This window comes from Mizuhopecten yessoensis, unplaced genomic scaffold, assembly GCF_002113885.1.
Source record: "Mizuhopecten yessoensis strain PY_sf001 unplaced genomic scaffold, ASM211388v2 scaffold897, whole genome shotgun sequence".
Lineage (NCBI taxonomy): Eukaryota > Metazoa > Mollusca > Bivalvia > Pectinida > Pectinidae > Mizuhopecten > Mizuhopecten yessoensis.
Window position 1 is genome coordinate 229,415 of NW_018403776.1, and position 20,656 is coordinate 250,070.

At 35.8% G+C, this 20,656-nt stretch overlaps 1 protein-coding gene across 1 annotated transcript in view; it reads left to right on the plus strand.

Moving 5' to 3' along the window:
* LOC110453836 (protein ecdysoneless homolog) overlaps window positions 1–20,656 on the plus strand; it is a 40,978-nt gene that overhangs the window by 1,573 nt on the left and 18,749 nt on the right. Inside the window, exons 2-8 of the mRNA XM_021503011.1 lie at window positions 11,996–12,113; window positions 13,960–14,047; window positions 15,172–15,350; window positions 15,986–16,127; window positions 16,595–16,645; window positions 17,224–17,352; window positions 17,841–17,978. Coding sequence (XP_021358686.1) covers window positions 11,996–12,113; window positions 13,960–14,047; window positions 15,172–15,350; window positions 15,986–16,127; window positions 16,595–16,645; window positions 17,224–17,352; window positions 17,841–17,978 — 845 coding nt within the window. The remainder of the gene's footprint in view (window positions 1–11,995; window positions 12,114–13,959; window positions 14,048–15,171; window positions 15,351–15,985; window positions 16,128–16,594; window positions 16,646–17,223; window positions 17,353–17,840; window positions 17,979–20,656) is intronic.

Sequence of the window (20,656 nt, forward strand, 5' to 3'; positions counted from 1 at the left end):
TGTTATGTACGAATTCTGTTCCATTATACATCTAAGGAATGTCTCTTACAAAATTTACAGTATCTTATCTCAGCAGAACTGTATTTTGTGAGATGTAAATGTATAATTCAAAGAAAAAGGATAATCAAGCATGTATATATAGGGAGGATACCAGTCAAGTGATGATCATGGTTTCTATCCATTGAGTTAGTTTGTTCCCATTTATCACATGTGACCATCAGTGAGTAGGGTACTTGGGCGTTAGTTTGTAAGAAACGCTATCTCTGTTGTAATGCTGAACTGATTAGTATTGTATCGCTAAACATCATTCCTGTCTCTTGTAATTTATTTGTTGTGTCAAAAGAGAGAACTTAATAAGTGTAACAAATGTTGTTTAATACATGTAACAATCAATGAACTCGTCAGTTATCCATAAAAAGGAGAATAGATCTAATTCAGCTTTGCTTTGGTTGGTTACCAGTGTTCCCCATGGGTTTTGGATTTGGGAATATATTTTATGGATTTTCAAGATTCTCTACCCTCATATAGTACTTGTATTAGGTAATATAATAACCACAGGGGTGTGGCATAGATCCCCAGCTCCACTGTCCATACACTGTGTATTATGTACACATCATATATTCACATAATTTACATTTAGGGTTGTTCTTGTTACTGGTTGAAAACCCCTCATTTGAGGGTTCATAGTTAGCTTGTTGGTGTTGCTTTATCTTTTCTTCTCTCTCACATCTATCCTTTCTTTAGGTTGGTGCCATCCGAGGCACCTCTGTCTAGCACATTGTCAGAATAATGTGACTAGGTTGAGTGTCAAACTACATACTATTTTTCAGGTAAACTTATGATATTTCACTAATATAGCACTTAGAATTGGTCTTACATAGTGACCCCATCATCTGTTGACACCATTTTCGTATGATCACCATCTTAGCTTGTTACGAGGATGCATAATCTGAAAGAACAAACAAATGCAGCTGTGTTATATTTGTGGTGATGTGAACATATAAATTCAAAAAAACTGACAATTTCTAGTTAAGTAACACTACATACATGTATTTAAAATCATGAAACAATTAAATAAACTGAAGCCTTTAACTAGTTTGAAGAAACTACTTTAAACTCTACCATTGCATGTTGGTGATGTAACAATGTTTATCATGGTCGACAATCATGATTTATTGGACAAGAGATCACACATGTGCTTCCATAACACATGCAATGCTGTTCCAAAATTTATTCCCCACACCCCATTGATTGAATATTTCTGTAATTGACTGATAATCCAAACTCTAGTCTCCTCCACATAAAGTATCTGTGGGATTGATGGTGTTCTGATTAGAGAGGTGGTCCTGGATTACAATGTTTAGCTTATAAGTGTTAGTCTATTCAAAACCTGATATTTACCATCGTATGGCATTTCCACTTTATAACCCTACCAAATTCAGTTGGCATTCTTATAGGCTATGAATGCCATGGACCGATTGTTGACGTCATCATTATTATGACGTCAAGTTGTTAGATTGAATAACACAGACCCTCCCTTGGCAATGGCTTTCCTATTCATTGAAAAATCATACACGATTATACATTATTTGAACTAAATGCTTAATAATAATAATTGTAATTGAATTTTCTATGAGATGAACAGATTTAAAAAATGGTAAATACATGTATTGATCTGCTTTCAGTTGGCATTCATAGGCAATATGAATTCCAACTGGACAAAGGCAAATCCAACATGAAGCGCTAGTGGGCTTCATTGAACTGCAAGATGCTTAATTAAATGCGGGAAATATAATTTATGAAAACCATACTAAATGGACATACAGATGTACATATACAAAGTACCATTTGGTCCATAGCTGAAATGGTGGGAATGGAAAATTTCGGAAGAAAAAGAATTAGTGTAGTTATAATAAGCTGGAGCAGAAAGATAATGTTGTTAGGTATTTATGTTATGATTGTTGGTGTGTGCATTATGTGGTGGCAATACACTAGGTGGAAAGCTTGGGGAGAGGTCTGTCTGAATTAATCAGGAGATGGGCACAGTTACAGCTCTGTAATTGTGTTAACATCCTGTTTGGTAGCTAAATTAACCTTGTAAACAATCAGAGGACTCCTGTTTACTGTTATTGGTTAAGTATAAATAATCTATTTAATTGATTAGGAAAGATAATAAAATTATGCATTTGTAGAAATTAATCTACAGAAGTAAATCCTGACCAAAGAGATATATAGGTCAGTATAATCAGTTACACAGAAAATCAATCATGTTATTAACGAGTCGTAGAACGCCTGATATGGAGACGTTATAGATTATCAGGGGTGCACATAGATGAAACATTCAGTGGAGGTACCATGTAACTGAGAGAGAATCTATAGGTTACAGAAAAAAACATGATTCATTTCTGTTCTTCACATTTCTCTAGAAAACACCTTTACTACTGCTATCGAAGTGCAGAATGTAGAAGCGGTTTTAGCTCTTTGTATTATATTGAGTTCTTACTTCAGTGTCCTTGCATGGAACCCCAGTACACCTAGCTTACATAAATGTATAACACCTAGGCCTGATTCATGAAAACATTCTCATACTCAAGCATGATTTCTGTAACTCGATCAAATCAATATGTTACATGGTCAAAAATTCAATGTTAACATTGAAAACAGTATTCAGCTCAATGTCTTTCCAAATTCCTTACATATCATTGATGAAATATGATTAGTTTTATAAATCCATCACTTCACAAGAAATTGGGCTTGAGCACAGAATCTGGGTTTGAGCATAAGAACGGCTTCATGAATACGGGCCTTGGATTACAAGTCTGAGGTTTCGTACATTATTGGTGATACTGATTTTGTCCTTAAAGCTGTTTGTCAAGTTAAATACCAATGTGGTATATACAAGTATTCAAAAAATCTCCCTATAAACATTCTCTTTACAAACTGGAATCACTTGTTCAGATATTTTCCATAGCGTAGTAGAAATTGGCTGATCCTCTGACTGCCCTGACATCAAGTGACCAACAGTCAACAGGTGACCGTCTATCTAATCAGCACACAAATACAATGACATATCAGTGACATTACTTCTGATATGAATATTTTATAAATACAGTAGGTGTTAGCCCATAAGTCCACAACTTTTGGGGGTGTTAGAATGGCATCAGGGACTGACTTGAAATAAAATTAAACATATTTACAATCCATCTGTGCTGTTGTTAATGAATTTTTCGACAGTCAAGTTCAGGCCATGGCCAGATTATACTATATTCTTCCTGGCCTGGCGGCTTGTGGCTACAAAAGTTTTTTGTGCAGACTGATTTAGACAGGTTATACTCTACATGTAAACAAATTAATGAATGTTTATATGCAAACATATCTGATATTTATATTTGATTTAAGTATAAGCTAATAATCTTTATAGCCAAATTTCAGTTTTGTGGTGAAGTACTTTACCGAATGTTCAAAGTAAACACTGGAAGCCCTATAAGGAACAGCTCTCCTATAGATCTGTCTGTGTCTATAAGGGGCCTAATAAATCAATATCTGCTGTACATGTTTACTCTCTGTAACAAAACACAGTTATGCTTTTTATAACGTATTTAGGACATTATCAAGATAAAAGTATCGCTATAAATACCTACACTGTAAGTCACATTCAAGGTCGTAGGTGTCAATAGTCAATGACTCAATCTTGTGAGCCATGAGGCCTACGGTATTAATGCCATGAGTTTGCCTGTAGCTTGCTGGGGTGAAAGAGAAGACTGTCTAAATAAATGACCTTGACTCACATTCAAGGTAAATGGGGTCAAATCTGTGCAAAATTTCAAAAAACTTATTCTTCAGACCAACAAGGCCTTGCCTCACAATATTTAGCTTGAGCTTTTAGGAGTGAAAGTCTGCTTGCAGGTGTAATGGACTGTTTAAATCAAGGTTTCTTTAAATAAAAAATCAAATTCGATACATCTGCTATAGCCTCTTTCTTATTGACTGATATTTTGCAAATCAGCTTTAACTCATTCACCCCTGAAATTTCATAATGAACTATTCCAACCTTTGATTTGGACGAGTTCAAATGTATCTTCAGGGGTGAAAGAATTAAAAATATTTTACAAACACCATTACCAAGGTTATTATCAGAGACACAGGCCCCTTAGGATTCTTGTTAAAGATTACAAATATATTCAATATATTGTGTATTAACTGAAATAGTTAGACTGAGAACTGAAATAGTTAAAATGTGTACCATGTCAAATCAACATCTGTGTTGGATGATGTATCCCCATTATATCTAAATAAGAAGGTCACATACTTGGAATGTCATGATCCGAATTCTGAATGATATTATATGGAATATTTGATGCTTTGGTCTGTGATATCTTTTTCAAGTGACAGCTGACAATCAGATCTAGGGCCATAAGATAAATACATGATGCTTGGTAATTCGGTGTCATTTTCATTTCTTTCACTTCATCAAATTTGGATAACATCATTATAGGTTTTGCCATGGTCAGTGGTTCGGTCAGTTTTCCTGCAGAATAAACATTGTAACCCACTATCGACAGCGTCAGATTGGACATCAGACATTGATCACAGGAGGTGGACAGTGGTCTTCTAGGACAGAAATACTTTAATACAGCCTGGGAACCTTATCATTGTTAGAGTCAATTAAACCATTGTACCCTGACCACTGGTTCGACTGTGTTCTAATTGGATCTGTTATTTTTATGGCTCCGAATCGAACAACAGGATGGTCCATCGGTGAACTTGACCACTGTGCTAGGCTCAAGGCTAGGTTTCTAGCACTGACAATGCAGGTTCTAATGATCATTTGTCTTTTAAATCCTTGGTAAATTTTGTCACTACTTTGCAAATTAAGCCCCTGGGAATGTATAATGATTGTTAACATTATTGTCCAGACTATTTATAGAAGCTTTGCACACCTGGTGTAGCTTTTTACTTATCTGGCTGGAACATACTAAAGTGGAGTTTTTGGTCTTCATTAATGACGATGATTGTTGGATGTGCAGGTGTTGTGTAATCTGTAAGTAAAATCTGAAAGCTGTATACGTATTCAGGCTTGTCTGATGTAAAATTAATTAGGAATATTTTTCAAACAACAAATTATGTATGGCGTGACTTTTGTTTCATTAGACTTAATGCAATTACATATATAAATAGAAGTTTTGATTATCCTGCATTTCAGTAATTATGAAAAAAATCATCAAGTATTTAAGATGGTGAGTCTAGCTTACAGACCAGATACTAAAAATCATCAGGTATTTCAGAATAAGATTGTGAGCCTAGCTTACAGATCAGCTACCATATGTATGATGTACTGCCCAAGTAGACCAAGGTATATAAACACTATTATCCCTTTCATCCCTATGTGACTTAAGTAAACTCTACCATGCATTGATCTGGACAGGTCCATTATGGTACACAGTGGTGAAAGGGTTATACACAAGGAAAACAATATCTCCCAAGGTGACATTGAGGTCTAAAAGGATGAAAAGTTGACACAAGAAAACTTAAGTCTAAATAAGAATAAAATACCCATGCACTTTGTGATGCATGAACAATTTTGTATATAATGAAGGGTGGAAGATCGTCTCCACTCCCTTGCCCTTTATGCCTCTTAGCAGGGAACCTGTAGTTGTCTTTTTCATCAGTATTACTGTACAGAATTGTGAGCAATCCTTAAGTTGTAAGAAATCATTGAAGCATTTTATCCTGGCAATTCAAATAGTTTCACGCTTATATGATAGCATTGATAATTTTTATAGCAAATTTTGTGTTCATCAGAACATGTAGTTTTCAGATTTTATGTCATTTCATCATCAATCATATAGCTGGGAATTATTAAAACATCAAATCTAATACACATAAAACTTTTAAACTGTCAGGTTTGAGTTGTAACGCTGGGTTTTCTGGATGTCGAATGAAGCTCTCGTCTGTCTGTTATATAATACCCCACGATTCAATTGCCATTTCAAATTCACCACCAACTTATCTCAAGGTCCTCTTTTGAACTTTACCATTTTGTTTACTATTATTAGAAGGGCCATGTGAGCTTATGCCGTTGCGCAGCGTCTGGTGTCCATCTGGCGTCCGTCCGGCATCAACTTTTCCATTTAAACGACTTCTTCTCAATAACCAACAAGCCAAATGTCATGATATTTGGCTGGTTGGTTGCTGGGATGAAGCCCAACAAAGTTTGAAAAAAGAAATGACCTCAAATTTAATAAAACCTTTAAATGACTTCTTCTTAACCAAAAGGCCCAGAAGCGTGATATCTGGCTGATAGGTTCCTAGGATGAAGCCTGGCAAAGTTTGCGAAAAGAAATGACCTTGACCCAAATTCAAGGTCACAGGGGTCAAATTTGTTGAAACCTTTAAACGACTTCTTCTGATTAACCAAAAGGCCCAGAAGCGTGATATTTGATTGATAGGTTCCTAGGATGAAGCCCAACAAAGTTTGCGAAAAGAAATGACCTTGATCCATATTCAAGGTCACAGGAGTCAAATTTGTTAAAACCTTCAAACTACTTCTCCAGATTAATCAAAAGGCCCAGAAGCGTAATATTTAGCTGATAGGTTCCTAGGATGAAGCCTGACAAAGTTTGTGAAAAGAAATGTCCTTGATCCATATTCAAGGTCACAGGGGTCATTTATGTTAAAACCTTCAAACGACTTCTCCTGATTAATCAAAAGGTCCAGAAGCGTAATATTTGGCTGATAGATTCCTAGGATGAAGCCTGATAAAGTTATCGAAAATAAATGACCTTGATCCATATTCATGGTCACAGGGGTCAAATTTGTTAAAACATTCCAACGACTTCTCCTGATTAACCAAAAGGCCCAGAAGCGTGATATTTGGCTGATAGGTTCCTAAGATGAAGCCCAAAAAAGTTTGTGTAGAGAAATGACCTTGATCCATATTCAAGGTCACAGGGGTCAAATTTGTTAAAACCTTCAAACGACTTCTTCTGATTAATCAAAAGGCCCAGAAGCGTGATATTCAGCTGATAGGTTCCTAGGATGAAGCCTGATAAAGTTTTCGTAAAGAAATGACCTTTGCCCATATTCAAGGTCACAGGGGTCAAATTTGTTTAAACCTTCAAACGACTTCCTTTGATTAACAAAAGGCCCAGGAGCGTAATATTTTGCTGATAGATTCCTAGGATGAACCCTGACAAAGTTTGCGAAAAGAAATGACCTTTGCCCATATTCAAGGTCACAGGGGTCAAATTTGTTAAAACCTTTGAACAAATTCTTCTGATTAACCAAAAGGCTCAGAAGCGTAATATTTGGCTGATAGGATCCTAGGATGAAGCCCAACAAAGTTTGCGAAAATAAATGACCTTGATCCATATTCATGGTCACAGGGGTCAAATTTGTTAAAACCTTCCAACGACTTCTTCTGATTAACCAAAGGGCCCAGAAGCGTGATATTTGGCTGATAGGTTCCTAAGATGAAGCCCAAAAAAGTTTGCCTAGAGAAATGACCTTGATCCATATTCAAGGTCACAGGGGTCAAATTTGTTAAAACCTTCAAACGACTTCTTCTGATTAATCAAAAGGCCCAGAAGCGTGATATTTAGTTGATAGGTTCCTAGGATGAAGCCCAACAAAGTTTGGGAAAAGAAATGACCTTGATCCATATTCAAGGTCACAGGGGTCATTTATGTTAAAAACTTTTTAACAACTTCTTAATAACAAAGAAACCCAGGCTGATAATACTTGGCCAGTAGCATGCTTGAATGAAGAGCTCTCAAGTTTGTTCAAATTAATTACCTTTGGGCCTTTTCAAGGTCACAGGGGTCAAATATGTTTAAACTATTAAACAACTTCCTCTAAATAATCAAGAGGCCTATGCTGATGATATTTGGCCAGTAGCATGCTGGGAGGAAACACTACCAAGTTTGTTTAAGTTAATGACCTTCGCCCATATTCAAGGTCACAGGGGTTATTTGTCTTAAAAACATTTAAAAACAACTTCTGAATAACTTAAGGTTCCAGGGTGATCCGTTGTTCATGTGAATGACCTTGACATACTTTCAAGGTCACATCTGGTCCAAAGTGCATAAATCTTAAAAAAAACCTCACCTCACTAAGCAAAAGGTATAGGGCCATTAGGGTGATGTTTGACAAGTTGCATTCTGTGATGAAGCCTATAGAGTTTGTTCAATTTAATGTCTAAGGTCACAGGGGTCAAATGTGTTTTAATTATTTAACAGGTTCTTTTGAATGACTTAAGTCAAGACACTGATATTTTGCCTGTAGCTTTATTTTAGTCCACTCTTAAGGTTACAATTGTGAGATTAATACCAGGTGAGCGATACAGGCCCATCTGGGCCTCTTGTATGTATATCTAACCTCAATATATCATAAAACTCTTTTCATGACTGCAAAATATTGCTATACAAATAGTGGTTTCTATTCTATATACTTATAGTTTAAAATCCTGCTTACCGGGTAATCCAAATCTACATGTAAAATGTGTTTGTATGGTGTTCGATTTGATTGTACTTATTACAGTACTAAAATTCTAATGAAATGAGAAGCATAGGTTACAAGCCTACACAAGTCCGGTGTGTTGACAGAAAGAACACTTGGAGGCCATTAGGTCACCAGACCACCCAACTGAATGGAGTTGTGGGTCTTTGCGCATCCTTCTAAACCTGTCGGAGATCTAAAACTGTAGCTATAATGAACAGGTTCCTATTTCCTGATTTGTGGTGAGGATCACGTCACATTGCATGTGTCCTCTGTTAGTGTGCCTGTACTCCTAATCAGGGTCCCCAGACAGTCTTAAGCTTTTTTTAGGGTAGTTCAACAGTCAAGTGTCCAAAGGTCATATGCCACTGGCTCTAGGAAAGGTCATTACAGTGTGGCAGGCCTTCTGTATCTGTGGGCTGCAAATTACATCACGCTAATGTTCATTTCGTAGGATAAGTTGAAAGAATGGTCCTATACAATACAGTAAAACATGTATAATATTTATACATACAAATTTAAAAACCATTTAAATAGTTTGATGTTTTATTGAAGAAATAAAATACCAGAAGGAATATTTAAAGTTGGTTTCGAGTCAATCAAGTTAATTTTCTATGATATTAAAATGTCAATATTCTTAAACAACAAAACGAATGGAAAATGTTGTACCTGCATTGATTTTTTGCTTTTTATCGGATTTCAAATTAATTTATTCCGCTGTTCTGAAAGAAATGAATAGAACGTTATTGAGGTATAATAATTGGTTGTTGGCGAGTTTGGATGATGTTTAATGCCGTGCTGAAGTATTGTCGGGGGACAGATAGGCCTGGGAGGGAGAGTTGATCTATATCATCTTGACAAAGTTATTATCACACCCAGTCAATTGCTTCTGTGTCGTCCCATATGTTTTATGATTCAACTGTCCTTCCTTCAAAATGTATATGTAGCTTTCATGGTTGTATTTCAACAGTAGATGGATTTTTTTTTTTAGTATACATCTTTATACATGGCTTTTTCAATCAAGCTGAGAAACCTTGGAATGCTGACCTTGGATGTGATACTGAGATGTATTATACTTTAAGCAAATTTTATACAATACTATTTTCCGGCTCCTGCCTTTCTACAGTCTCGCTGAGGAAAAATTGTGTAGAATCTTATGTCATGTCCATTTTGAATGACTGCGTACACAGCAATTGGTGAAGTCATCAATGTAAATTATTACGCATTTCAATTTCAAAGTTTTATGAAATTGTTTTGGTAAAAAATATTTTAATTCCATGTGATACTGTTACCATAATTATCCTGCAATAAGTCCAGGGGGCCAACACACAGTTTCTGATTTGAAGTAGGGAGCGGTCTTTTATAACAGGACAATGAAGTTGGATTTGTTGAAATTCTACTGAACTGCAATAGATATGGATGGACTTATTACCAGAAGCGGGCTTATTGTCCACAATTATGGTTTTAGTCAACAGTCCTAACTTATCCTACTGTATCAAAATGATTATCCAGGGGTTCATATTTTTCATTTTCCGTGTCGTGAATGTAGGGGAAAAAATCTTCCACAAGAAAAATATAAGTCGGAACTGAAGCACCACCGGTAACCACGCATCCACATCCTTGTTTAAATTGGAGAATAAATCCCAACACAAGGAAACAAAAAACACCCCAATGCCAGTTACAAAGTTTGATTGTTGAGGATAGTGACAATGTTGAATTTACTGTGCTGTATATAATGCCTACAATGTGTATGGATTCCGATTTTGAGATTTATTCTAATAAATCGGTTGAACCCAGTGAAATCCCTCACCGCTCTGTTCCATAGACTTTTGGGTTACAGGGCAATTTGTATTGATTTTTCCTGTCTATAAGTAACTAAAAAGATAATACAAAACTTTCTAAATTGAATTTGTTAAAAAGATGTTGTGTTTGGTATCGGTAGCCAGCTGTGTTGGGATGCGCCCGAGATAGCAATCGATATACGTGTGCATGTTAACTAACAGATTTGATCCCATGTCAGTAGTGTTTGTCACATAGTTAATGCATTGCTGGTGGGGCATGGATTCTTCTTTAGTTTGACCTTGATATGACTTTAGAGTTGAGTCTCCACTATATCTGCTGGGAAGCGTAAAAAAACATTTAAAGTTTTATATTAATAGACGGTTTGTTTCTGATAATTGGTTCATACTTCTGATACACGAAGATTTTGCATGTGCTGAAAACTGATGTTTGGATGACAGTAAAATCTGACTTCACCAATATTCGTGCCTAAATAAAAGACATGTAATAGCTGACCTGATTTAAAGGCTTCACAAAAGAGTTCTTTTGTTTACAGTCAGTCTTACATCTGATCAAATAACCCAGTGTCATTAATGGTGCAGTCATGTACACTTTTATTCAAATCTCATGAAGTAAAAGTCAGGTTATTTGATATCTAATAAAAATAGACATCATGTTGTAAGATATTAACATAGTAATTATCATCAATTACTGTATAATTAATACTTGTGACTTTTCTAATACTGAATACTTTTTCAGGAACCAAAGGTCAAGGCCAAGATTACCATTTCCCAATCTGATTAAAATCATCTGTTACATGGCTCCGCCTGAAAATCTGAATGTGCCGCGTTCAGGGTCACGTTCAAGTGACCTTTAGATGAACCAATCAGAGGCGCGCTGGCAAAAGTTTGCTAGCGAATCGGAATATCATGGTTGATACATAAATAGCGAGGGGTATCAAACATATTAGTTTTCCAAAACAAATATAGCGGCGGGAACTGACGTTTCTACGACGCCAAGGAAAACGTACCCATTGGGTAATAATTGCGTAGGCAACACCACCATACAGTCTTTCTTCTCTAATAAAGCTTCATTTTTTTTTTTCTGTTCGGGTTTCAGACGATCAATCTCAAATAACTTTCGCATCATTCTCATCAATGTCCAACATATTTGTTACAACTCTGAGCGACCTTTTGAAAGAGGGTCTCTGATTGGTCAAAATTTAATGAGTACTTATAGATATAAAGGTCACCTAAACGTGACCCTGACCGCGGCACACTCAGATGTTCAGGCGTAGTACGAAGTTAACGAAGCCATGTACCATATGATTTTAATCAGATTGACCATTTCCATTTATAGATTTTTGTCAAAAAATGACACCATTTAATTTGGTAGTTTGGGGACTGACATGCCTAGTTTTTAGCAAAGTTAGATATAAAAACATTGTAGATAAATATTAATATTTTTAAAAAAATGTTTGAAGTGTTTTCATTGACAAAAACCATCCCAAGATGAAATGGAGTTTTTTAGAGAAGATCTGTATTTACCCTAATTCCTTACAATGGCAGCAGAACGTAAAATTGAGACATGGCCTCATGGTCCCATATCCTGTAATGAACAGGTGTTGTGACATTGATACATGCTGTTTAGGTTTTATGTCACAGACAGAACATGCAGAATTACAGGTGAATCATTACATAATAATGTCTGTATTTGACAGGTGATCTTCCCGCCCACCTGTACGGAAGAACGAGTTTTGGCGATAACATTGACGATGAGTGGTTTATTGTTTACCTGCTGTTCAAGTTAACCAAGCAGTTTTCTGGGCTTATTGCCAGGTGCGTTCAATTGTAATTACGTAAAGGTATAAATATGTTATCAGTCAAGTTAAGGAATTTTCAAATAGATCATTCTGGCCTGTTCTAGCGTGTGTAACTGTACATGGTACATTAGATTATGCAGAATATATACATTAAAAAGTATACAAACATGTATTTAACATGTTTTTGGACTCAAAGGTTTACTGTTGTTGAAAAAAATGGTTTATTTTCACTACTAGGTGTGATGTGGTTCACACATTCATCTGACATTGTCATTAAATATGTGCCATGTTCAATAATACTGATACTGATATAAGTCATGTTTTGTTGTAGGGTCGCAGATAATGATGTAGGTCTATAAGTCATGTTTTGTTGTATGGTCGTAGATAATGATGTAGGTCTATAATTTATGTTTTGTTGTAGGGTCGTAGATAAAGATGAAGGTCTATAAGTTATGTTTTGTTGTAGGGTCGTAGATAAAGATGAAGGTCTATAAGTTATGTTTTGTTGTAGGGTCGTGGTTAATAATGTAGGCCTATAAGTTATGTTTTGTTGTAGGGTCGTAGATAACAATGTAGGTCTATAAGTTATGTTTTGTTGTAGGGTCGTGGTTAATAATGTAGGCCTATAAGTTATGTTTTGTTGTAGGGTCGTAGATAACAATGTAGGTCTATAAGTTATGTTTTGTTGTAGGGTCGTAGATAAAGATGAAGGTCTATAAGTTATGTTTTGTTGTAGGGTCGTAGATAACAATGTAGGTCTATAAGTTATGTTTTGTTGTAGGGTCGTAGATAAAGATGAAGGTCTATAAGTCTTGTTTTGTTGTAGGGTCGTAGATAATGATGTAGTTCTATAAGTTATGTTTTGTTGTAGGGTCGTAGATAATCATGTAGGTCTATAATTTATGTTTTGTTGTAGGGTCGTAGATAAAGATGAAGGTCTATAAGTCTTGTTTTGTTGTAGGGTCGTAGATTATGATGTAGGTCTATAAGTCATGTTTTGTTGTATGGTCGTAGATAATGATGTAGGTCTATAATTTATGTTTTGTTGTAGGGTCGTAGATAAAGATGAAGGTCTATAAGTTATGTTTTGTTGTAGGGTCGTGGTTAATAATGTAGGCCTATAAGTTATGTTTTGTTGTAGGGTCGTAGATAATAATGTAGGTCTATAAGTTATGTTTTGTTGTAGGGTCGTAGATAATGATGTAGTTCTATAAGTTATGTTTTGTTGTAGGGTCGTAGATAACAATGTAGGTCTATAAGTTATGTTTTGTTGTAGGGTCGTAGATAATGATGTAGTTCTATAAGTTATGTTTTGTTGTAGGGTCGTAGATAACAATGTAGGTCTATAAGTTATGTTTTGTTGTAGGGTCGTAGATAATAATGTAGGTCTATAAGTTATGTTTTGTTGTAGGGTCGTGGTTAATAATGTAGGCCTATAAGTTATGTTTTGTTGTAGGGTCGTAGATAATCATGTAGGTCTATAATTTATGTTTTGTTGTAGGGTCGTAGATAAAGATGAAGGTCTATAAGTCATGTTTTGTTGTAGGGTCGTAGATAATGATGTAGTTCTATAAGTTATGTTTTGTTGTAGGGTCGTAGATAAAGATGAAGGTCTATAAGTCTTGTTTTGTTGTAGGGTCGTAGATTATGATGTAGGTCTATAAGTCATGTTTTGTTGTATGGTCGTAGATAATGATGTAGGTCTATAATTTATGTTTTGTTGTAGGGTCGTAGATAATGATGTAGTTCTATAAGTTATGTTTTGTTGTAGGGTCGTAGATAATGATGTAGGTCTATAAGTCATGTTTTGTTGTAGGGTCATAGATAATGATGTAGGTTTATAAGTCATGTTTTTGTTGTAGGGTCGTAGATAATGATGAGGAGTTTATGTTGATTGAAGCTGCTGATGTTCTGCCCAAGTGGATTGACCCTGAAACTGTTGAAAACAGAGTAAGATTTGTATATGAATGAGTATTAAAGTTCCATTCCATCCACAAATATTCAATTTAAAAAAATCATTAATACAAAGTTTTATGAATTGGTACTCCATTTTGATGAATTCTGAAAAACTATTTTGCAAAATGATAATAAACCCTTTAAATATCACAGAAACTGTACTCCATATCTACCAGACAAACTTGTTTTTCTAAAATGAATGACGTCTTGATAAATCTAAAATGCAACACATCAAGGTCACAGAATGAGTTTCAGGGAATTATTTGTCATAAACATGTTTCTACACTGTTAAAATTGATATATTTTTTCTAAACAGATGGTATGGTTGGGTATATTGTATTAAGTCACAAGACTATATTATCCATCTATCTGTTTTTCATACTGTAGGCATACTGACATGGCTGATAGGTGTTTTCATGTCATTTACAGTCTTTTTTTCTCTTGATTACATGGTTCTGTGAAAACAGAGATTGTCAATATGATGTGGCTATACTTTAATCAAGCTATCTTAATCTATAGCGGGGAATCACATTTTGTAAACTGACCTTGATGGATATTCACTCTTAAATTATATACAAATATATATAGAATAACATCTATTTACCATAAAGAAGTATAATGAACATGGTATACTAGTAATGGACTAGAGGAAACGGGACTTATAGTGACAGAACTGTTAAAGCCATATCAGCTGTTTTGATAAAAAAAGATATACTGTACACGTACTTCAATTATTTTGCACTAACCCTGGGCAATCTGGAAGCTTGCTTTAGTGAAACCTGAAAATTACTGAAAATGGTGTTTTTTTAAAATATGTGTTGCATTTGAAGAACTCATTTTTCTTGAAGACATGAAAATGAAAATTGAACATTACTAGATTTATAATTGAATTCACAATAAGCTCCTTTTGGGTGAAGAAATGTCAAAAAGGATGCATATACAGTATGTCAGTGAGAACAATGTGTTGATAGAAAGAAGGTATTCATGGATATAGTAAATTAAAAATTTACTATATACTGGGGAATACATAAAAGCTTGACCTTTGTTATATAGAGGAGTATAGAAGTGTAATACATATGATTTATATAAAATACATTAATAGATGGTTGTTCCTCTAGGTGTATATCTACAATGGACAACTACACATTATCCCATTGCCCCAGTCCCCCGCTGACATCACAAGCCTGCCGGGGTCGGTGCCGTCCATCAGTGACGCTGTCCAGTGTGTGCGGACCTGCTCCCCTGCAGCCGTAGCCTCGGCTAGTATACAGCAGGCCGTACAGACACGGATCAATGAGTAGGTCTTACATTGATTCTGTGGTCTCGGTCAGGTGTAAGCTTATCACCCAACATCTAGTGTGTAATCAATCAGTGTAGAGTGCAGGTTTTTACATGCCTTTATCTTCATTAGGTTTTCAAAACGTAAAAAAAGTAACGAAATAGCATGACGTATTTCTATGATGTGAAAGCTATGAGAGATTAAACTGAAGGTGATCTGCTTCTTGTTGATCTCTTAGTGTAGCCACAAGCTTAAGGTTTGGTGTGGATACGTCAAGTTAATCTGGAGGTGTCACAAGCTGGCAGTTCATATTATAAGTTCATATTAACAACAGCCTTTGCAATATGTATCAGTGAATCTGTTCCTAGTGTATAAATAACCACTATTTCATTACAGAGCCACACAAGCCTCTCTCTACTAAGGTCAGAATCTTCACACTAAATCTCATGTTTATAGGAATTCCAGTGCTGAAGTGTTATGGTCTCATTGATTCTGATAGCTAAAACATATTGTGTACATTCTGAACCGAGTATCATAGAGCGACCTCAGCTGATTGTGACATGGGTTGTTGGTAGATCAGCTGATTGTGACATGGGTTGTTGATAGAATATCCATTGTTGTAATATTTTACCATTATCAACTTCTTTTGCAAGGTTTCCAGCTAAAACCAAAGAAAATATTCACTATGCACACTGCTACATCCCTGCCAACCTGGCAGCCATCTTGGAAAAAAGACCCCATTTGGTTTCCCAAGGGGTGTTGGCTTTCTACTACAGAGATCCTATTGACCTACGGGTAAGATTCATCTTGTCTAAACATAATTTATTTTAATGTTTATAATGATGATGAGGGAAGTTAACTTTGATCAAGGAGTACTGACGTTTTGTTGTCGGGTCATGGTGGGTGTATGGTAACATTGCGAGAAAACAACCTAATCAGGTGGCTGGACACTTAATCAGGCGATGTAAATGTTGAATATGACTAGATGATTTAGATGGTGTGTCACCTCTATTTTGTGATGTCAAAACTGCTTTTGAATACAGAAATATATTTTATGCAATCCAGGGACCTTAAACTAATTATCTATATTGGTTAACCTTATAGATTCTGATGTTCATAAGACTTTTTCTTACCAGGGACACAATTATCACTTTGTTTCGAACAAGAATTTGAAAGTAGAATTACTGAGGAATGTTATCTGAATCAAGTCTTGACATTCAGAGACATATTTATTTACTCTTTATTTTTGCTGGTCATTTCAGTCATGTCGAACTATGCAATATTTCCGACCAGGGACACGAGTCATCTCAAGGGTAGGTATAAAACACACAGACTGGGGAGTCTGTTATATACATCTCAAGGGTAGGTATAAAACACACAGACTGGAGAGTCTGTTACGTACATGTACAGGGTACTTATACTGTATAAGTGATAAAATGTTTGTGTTGGAATTTTTGCTGCGTTTTATATTTCATAGTCTGTTAATATGCTATTAAAAATGCTCACATACAGGGCTTTAATATGGTCACATAAAACGCCTTACTGTTTTCATATACATGGCTAGTAATAAATAGACCATTCACTTGAATCATATATAGTAACAAGCTATATACATTGTCAACTCCATTAAATATACCAAATAGGGGTTTCATTCAAAATGCTATCCTGGAGGGCTTTAAAGTTGCAAAGATAAAAAACATACACTGTTCATTAACAAATACAGGCCCTTTGGACCATTTGTTCATTGAATGGTCTTATTTAAGTGATTGTTGTAGGTATTACAGTTAAAAAATGGCCCTTTGTCACATTGTTATAGTGTCCATTGCAACAAAAATATTTACCAATAGGATGATTTTATGTTTGTCCGAGATTTGAGTGTGGTTTTTTGCAGGTGAAATTGACACGGTGTCTGTATGCCCAGCTGATGCAGCAGAAGTTTCAGCCAGACAAACGCAGTGGCTGGGTCCTTCCTAGTTCCATTAACCCCAAGTACAAGGCCCATGACCTTGGCATGAAGCTGGTACGTTCTTTGTATTAATCTTGTTTATTGATCTCACTATTAAGAAGGCGTTAATTGTTAAAGACAGTTTATTAAACAACATTGCCACTGATACTAGACTTTTAGATCAACAAAACTGCATGTGTTTGACTGGTCACTGGTCACTACATCTTGTGCTAGGTTCCACTGTATTGATTTCTTTGTAAAAGAAACTTAGATATTATGTTACCTCCAAAAGTAGACATTTCTATGTACAAGAAACCCATTCAAATCAGATTTTATTCCTGGTCATAGTGTTCTCATTTCTATGTGCATAGAACATGTCTGGTTGTAAAACCTCTCTATTACGAACAAAAACAAACAGAATATGTTCTCTAGTGTTCAGTTTAGACAAGTTTCATTGTACTTTGTATACAGTAAAACATGCCAACTAAAAATAACCTCATTGAGAGTTCTTCCTTGCTATATTAGTAGATAAATGTACCAATAATGTGCCGCTTTATTTTCAGGCCCATGGCTTTGAGATTTTATGTGCAAGATGCTCTTCAAACAAATCTAAGGCGGGAAACAGCAAGTGTGCTCCCCAGGACAATGACATGCGATGGAACAGATACCTACAATCTCTTAAAGAACGGGGCTTCTTCAGGGTGAGTCAGTTTGCTTCACTCTAACAGCGACACTTTACAAATAATAAACTGAATTTTGTCCACACAAAAAAAAAGGTGTTTATAAAAAGAAAATGTGAGGAGTAGTTATGGCTGTTATTTTAACATTGTAAAAGTTTTAAGTTAAATTTCATGAAAATAAATGTGAAATTAAACAAATATGGATGTCATCTGAAATATTTCTAGAAATTCCAACAGACTTAATATTAGTCCTACCTTACAACAGTAGCATGTAAGTTCAGCCTGTATAAGCCAGATCTGATACTAAGTCTTGCTGTTTACATAATCTTTTTTGTACCACACTATTTGGTGTTAGCATAGACAATGTCGAGATCACGGTTTCTAGATGGTATTTTCAAAGGAATGAACAAAATTTGATAAAACTTTGTAAGGATACAGATCAATATCTGTCGTCCATCTATCTGTCGTCAACTTAACATTCAAATTACTTTTGAAAAACCAAAAGGCCTAAAGTCATGATATGTGGCTGGTAGCTTCCTTGGATGGTGGTGCCTAACAAAGTTTGTGAGCTAAAAATCATGTTGATATACTTTCAAGGTCACAGGGGTCAAATATCAAAATTTCAAGTATCTCGAAAAATTCAGCTTACTTTTTCTGAAGAACCTTAAAAGAACTAGATTCATAAGATTTGGCTGGTAGCTTCCTGTTGGGTTGACCAACAAAATTTGCATATAAAAAAAAAGAAGACTTTAACCCACATTCAAGGTCACAGGGATCAAATATTAGGTCACAACATCGAATAATGAACTCTGAAGAACTGAAAAACGTAGAGTCCTGACATTTGGGTGAAAGCTTCTGTGGTTTAAACCCGACAAAGTTTGTGAAATAAATGACCTTGATCTACTCCCTGGGTCATAACATGGAAACTTCCCTTCCTTCAAGCTTTATATACAGTTGCTAGCTTTAACGGGGAAAATTCATTCATACTACCTGGATTGGCTGAGGGGTCCAGCCTCTCCTCTGGGGGTTTATTTTTCGGGTCATAACATAAAAACGGTTGAGATGCAAAGCCTGTAACCAGATATACGCTTGCTGGCCATGAAGAGATGAATGTCCGTATGCTGCTAGGATTTGGCGCTGACATCCTGCCTAACTGCTTTGTATTTACTACCCAAGTAATAGCATGGAAAGAATTAGAAACCCTACCCTAATAGGTGGACTTGAAGAAATGAATACATTTATGTTCTTGGTGTCGTTTCTGCCCCTAGGAGTTCAGCCCTTTCTACAGCATGTATTTGTTGTACTCTTTGATAAAAGTGTTTAGTATGGACTATTGAAATGTTGTAGTAAGATTTTTTTTAAGCTTTATGTTTTATCTTCAGTTCACCTGGCCCAAAGGGGCCAAGTGAGCTTATTTCATGGTGCATCATTTGTTGTCCGTCCGTCGGTCCAGCATCAATTTGTTTTCTTTAACAGCTTCTTCTCAATAACCAGTAGGCCTTTTGTGATAATATTTGGCCAATAGCTTGATCGGATGAAGGGGCTAGGAAGTTTGTTTAAATGAATGACCTTGACCCACTTTTAAGGTCACTGGGGACAAATGTTGGGAGAAAGGATCAAACAACTTTTTCTGCGTAACCGAAAGAACCAAGGTGATATTTGGCTATTAGCATGCAAGGATAAAGGGTTACAAAGTTTGTTCAAATGTGTGACCTAAACCATACTCAAGGTCGAAGGGGTCAATATGTTTAAAACTTAAAACATCTTCTGAATAACCTAAAGGCATCAGGTGATGATATTTAGCAAGTAGCATGGTCCGATGAAGAGCTATCAAGATTGTTCAAATGAATGACCTTGATTTTTATTCAAGGTCACAGGGATCAATCATGTTTAAAATCTAAACAATTTCTTCTGATTAACCAAAAGGCCTAGGGTGTTGATAATTAGCCAGTAAGGTGCTGCAATGAAGGTCTAAGGAGTTTTTTCCCAAATGAATGACCTTGACTCATATATGAGTTCACAGGGGTCAAATATATAAAAACTTTAAACAAATTCGAAGAATAACCGAATTACATAGGGTGGAAATATTTAGCATGAAGCCATTCTCGATATCCAGAGGTTAAGCTCACTTTCGCCCTCTACACTCCTGGAATATGTCATAGCAAAATTGAAGGCTCAGTGTGCGCCATCTTGTTGATGAGACAAGACTAGTTTGATCCTTTGATGGACATCAAAAGAATCTCCCGGTCACGTAACGGTAAAAATTGACAGGCTTTGAAGTCTGGCGTCTCTCCTTTGTAATCTTCAAAAGGACAGGTATCAGCCTAGCGATTGGTGAGGTGTTTTTTACCTTATCAAACAGCTATCTTTTTGCCCTCAATTTTGCTATGACATATTCCAGAGAGTGAAAGTGAGCGTATCCCCTGTATATCGAGGATGGCATGTAGCATGGTCAGATGAAGAGATATCAAGTTTGTTCAAATGAATGACCCTGACCCACTTTCAAGGTCATATATGGTTAAATGTATAGAAACCTTTAAATGATAGTTGGCTGGTTATGTGCTGGGTTGAAGAGCTATAAAGTGTAATGGACTTATTCGACTTCTAAGGTCATATGGGGTTTAATGTGTTGAAATGTTTAACAGGTTCTTTTAAATGACTTCTGAGTCATAGATACTGAGATTTTGCTTGTAGCTTCA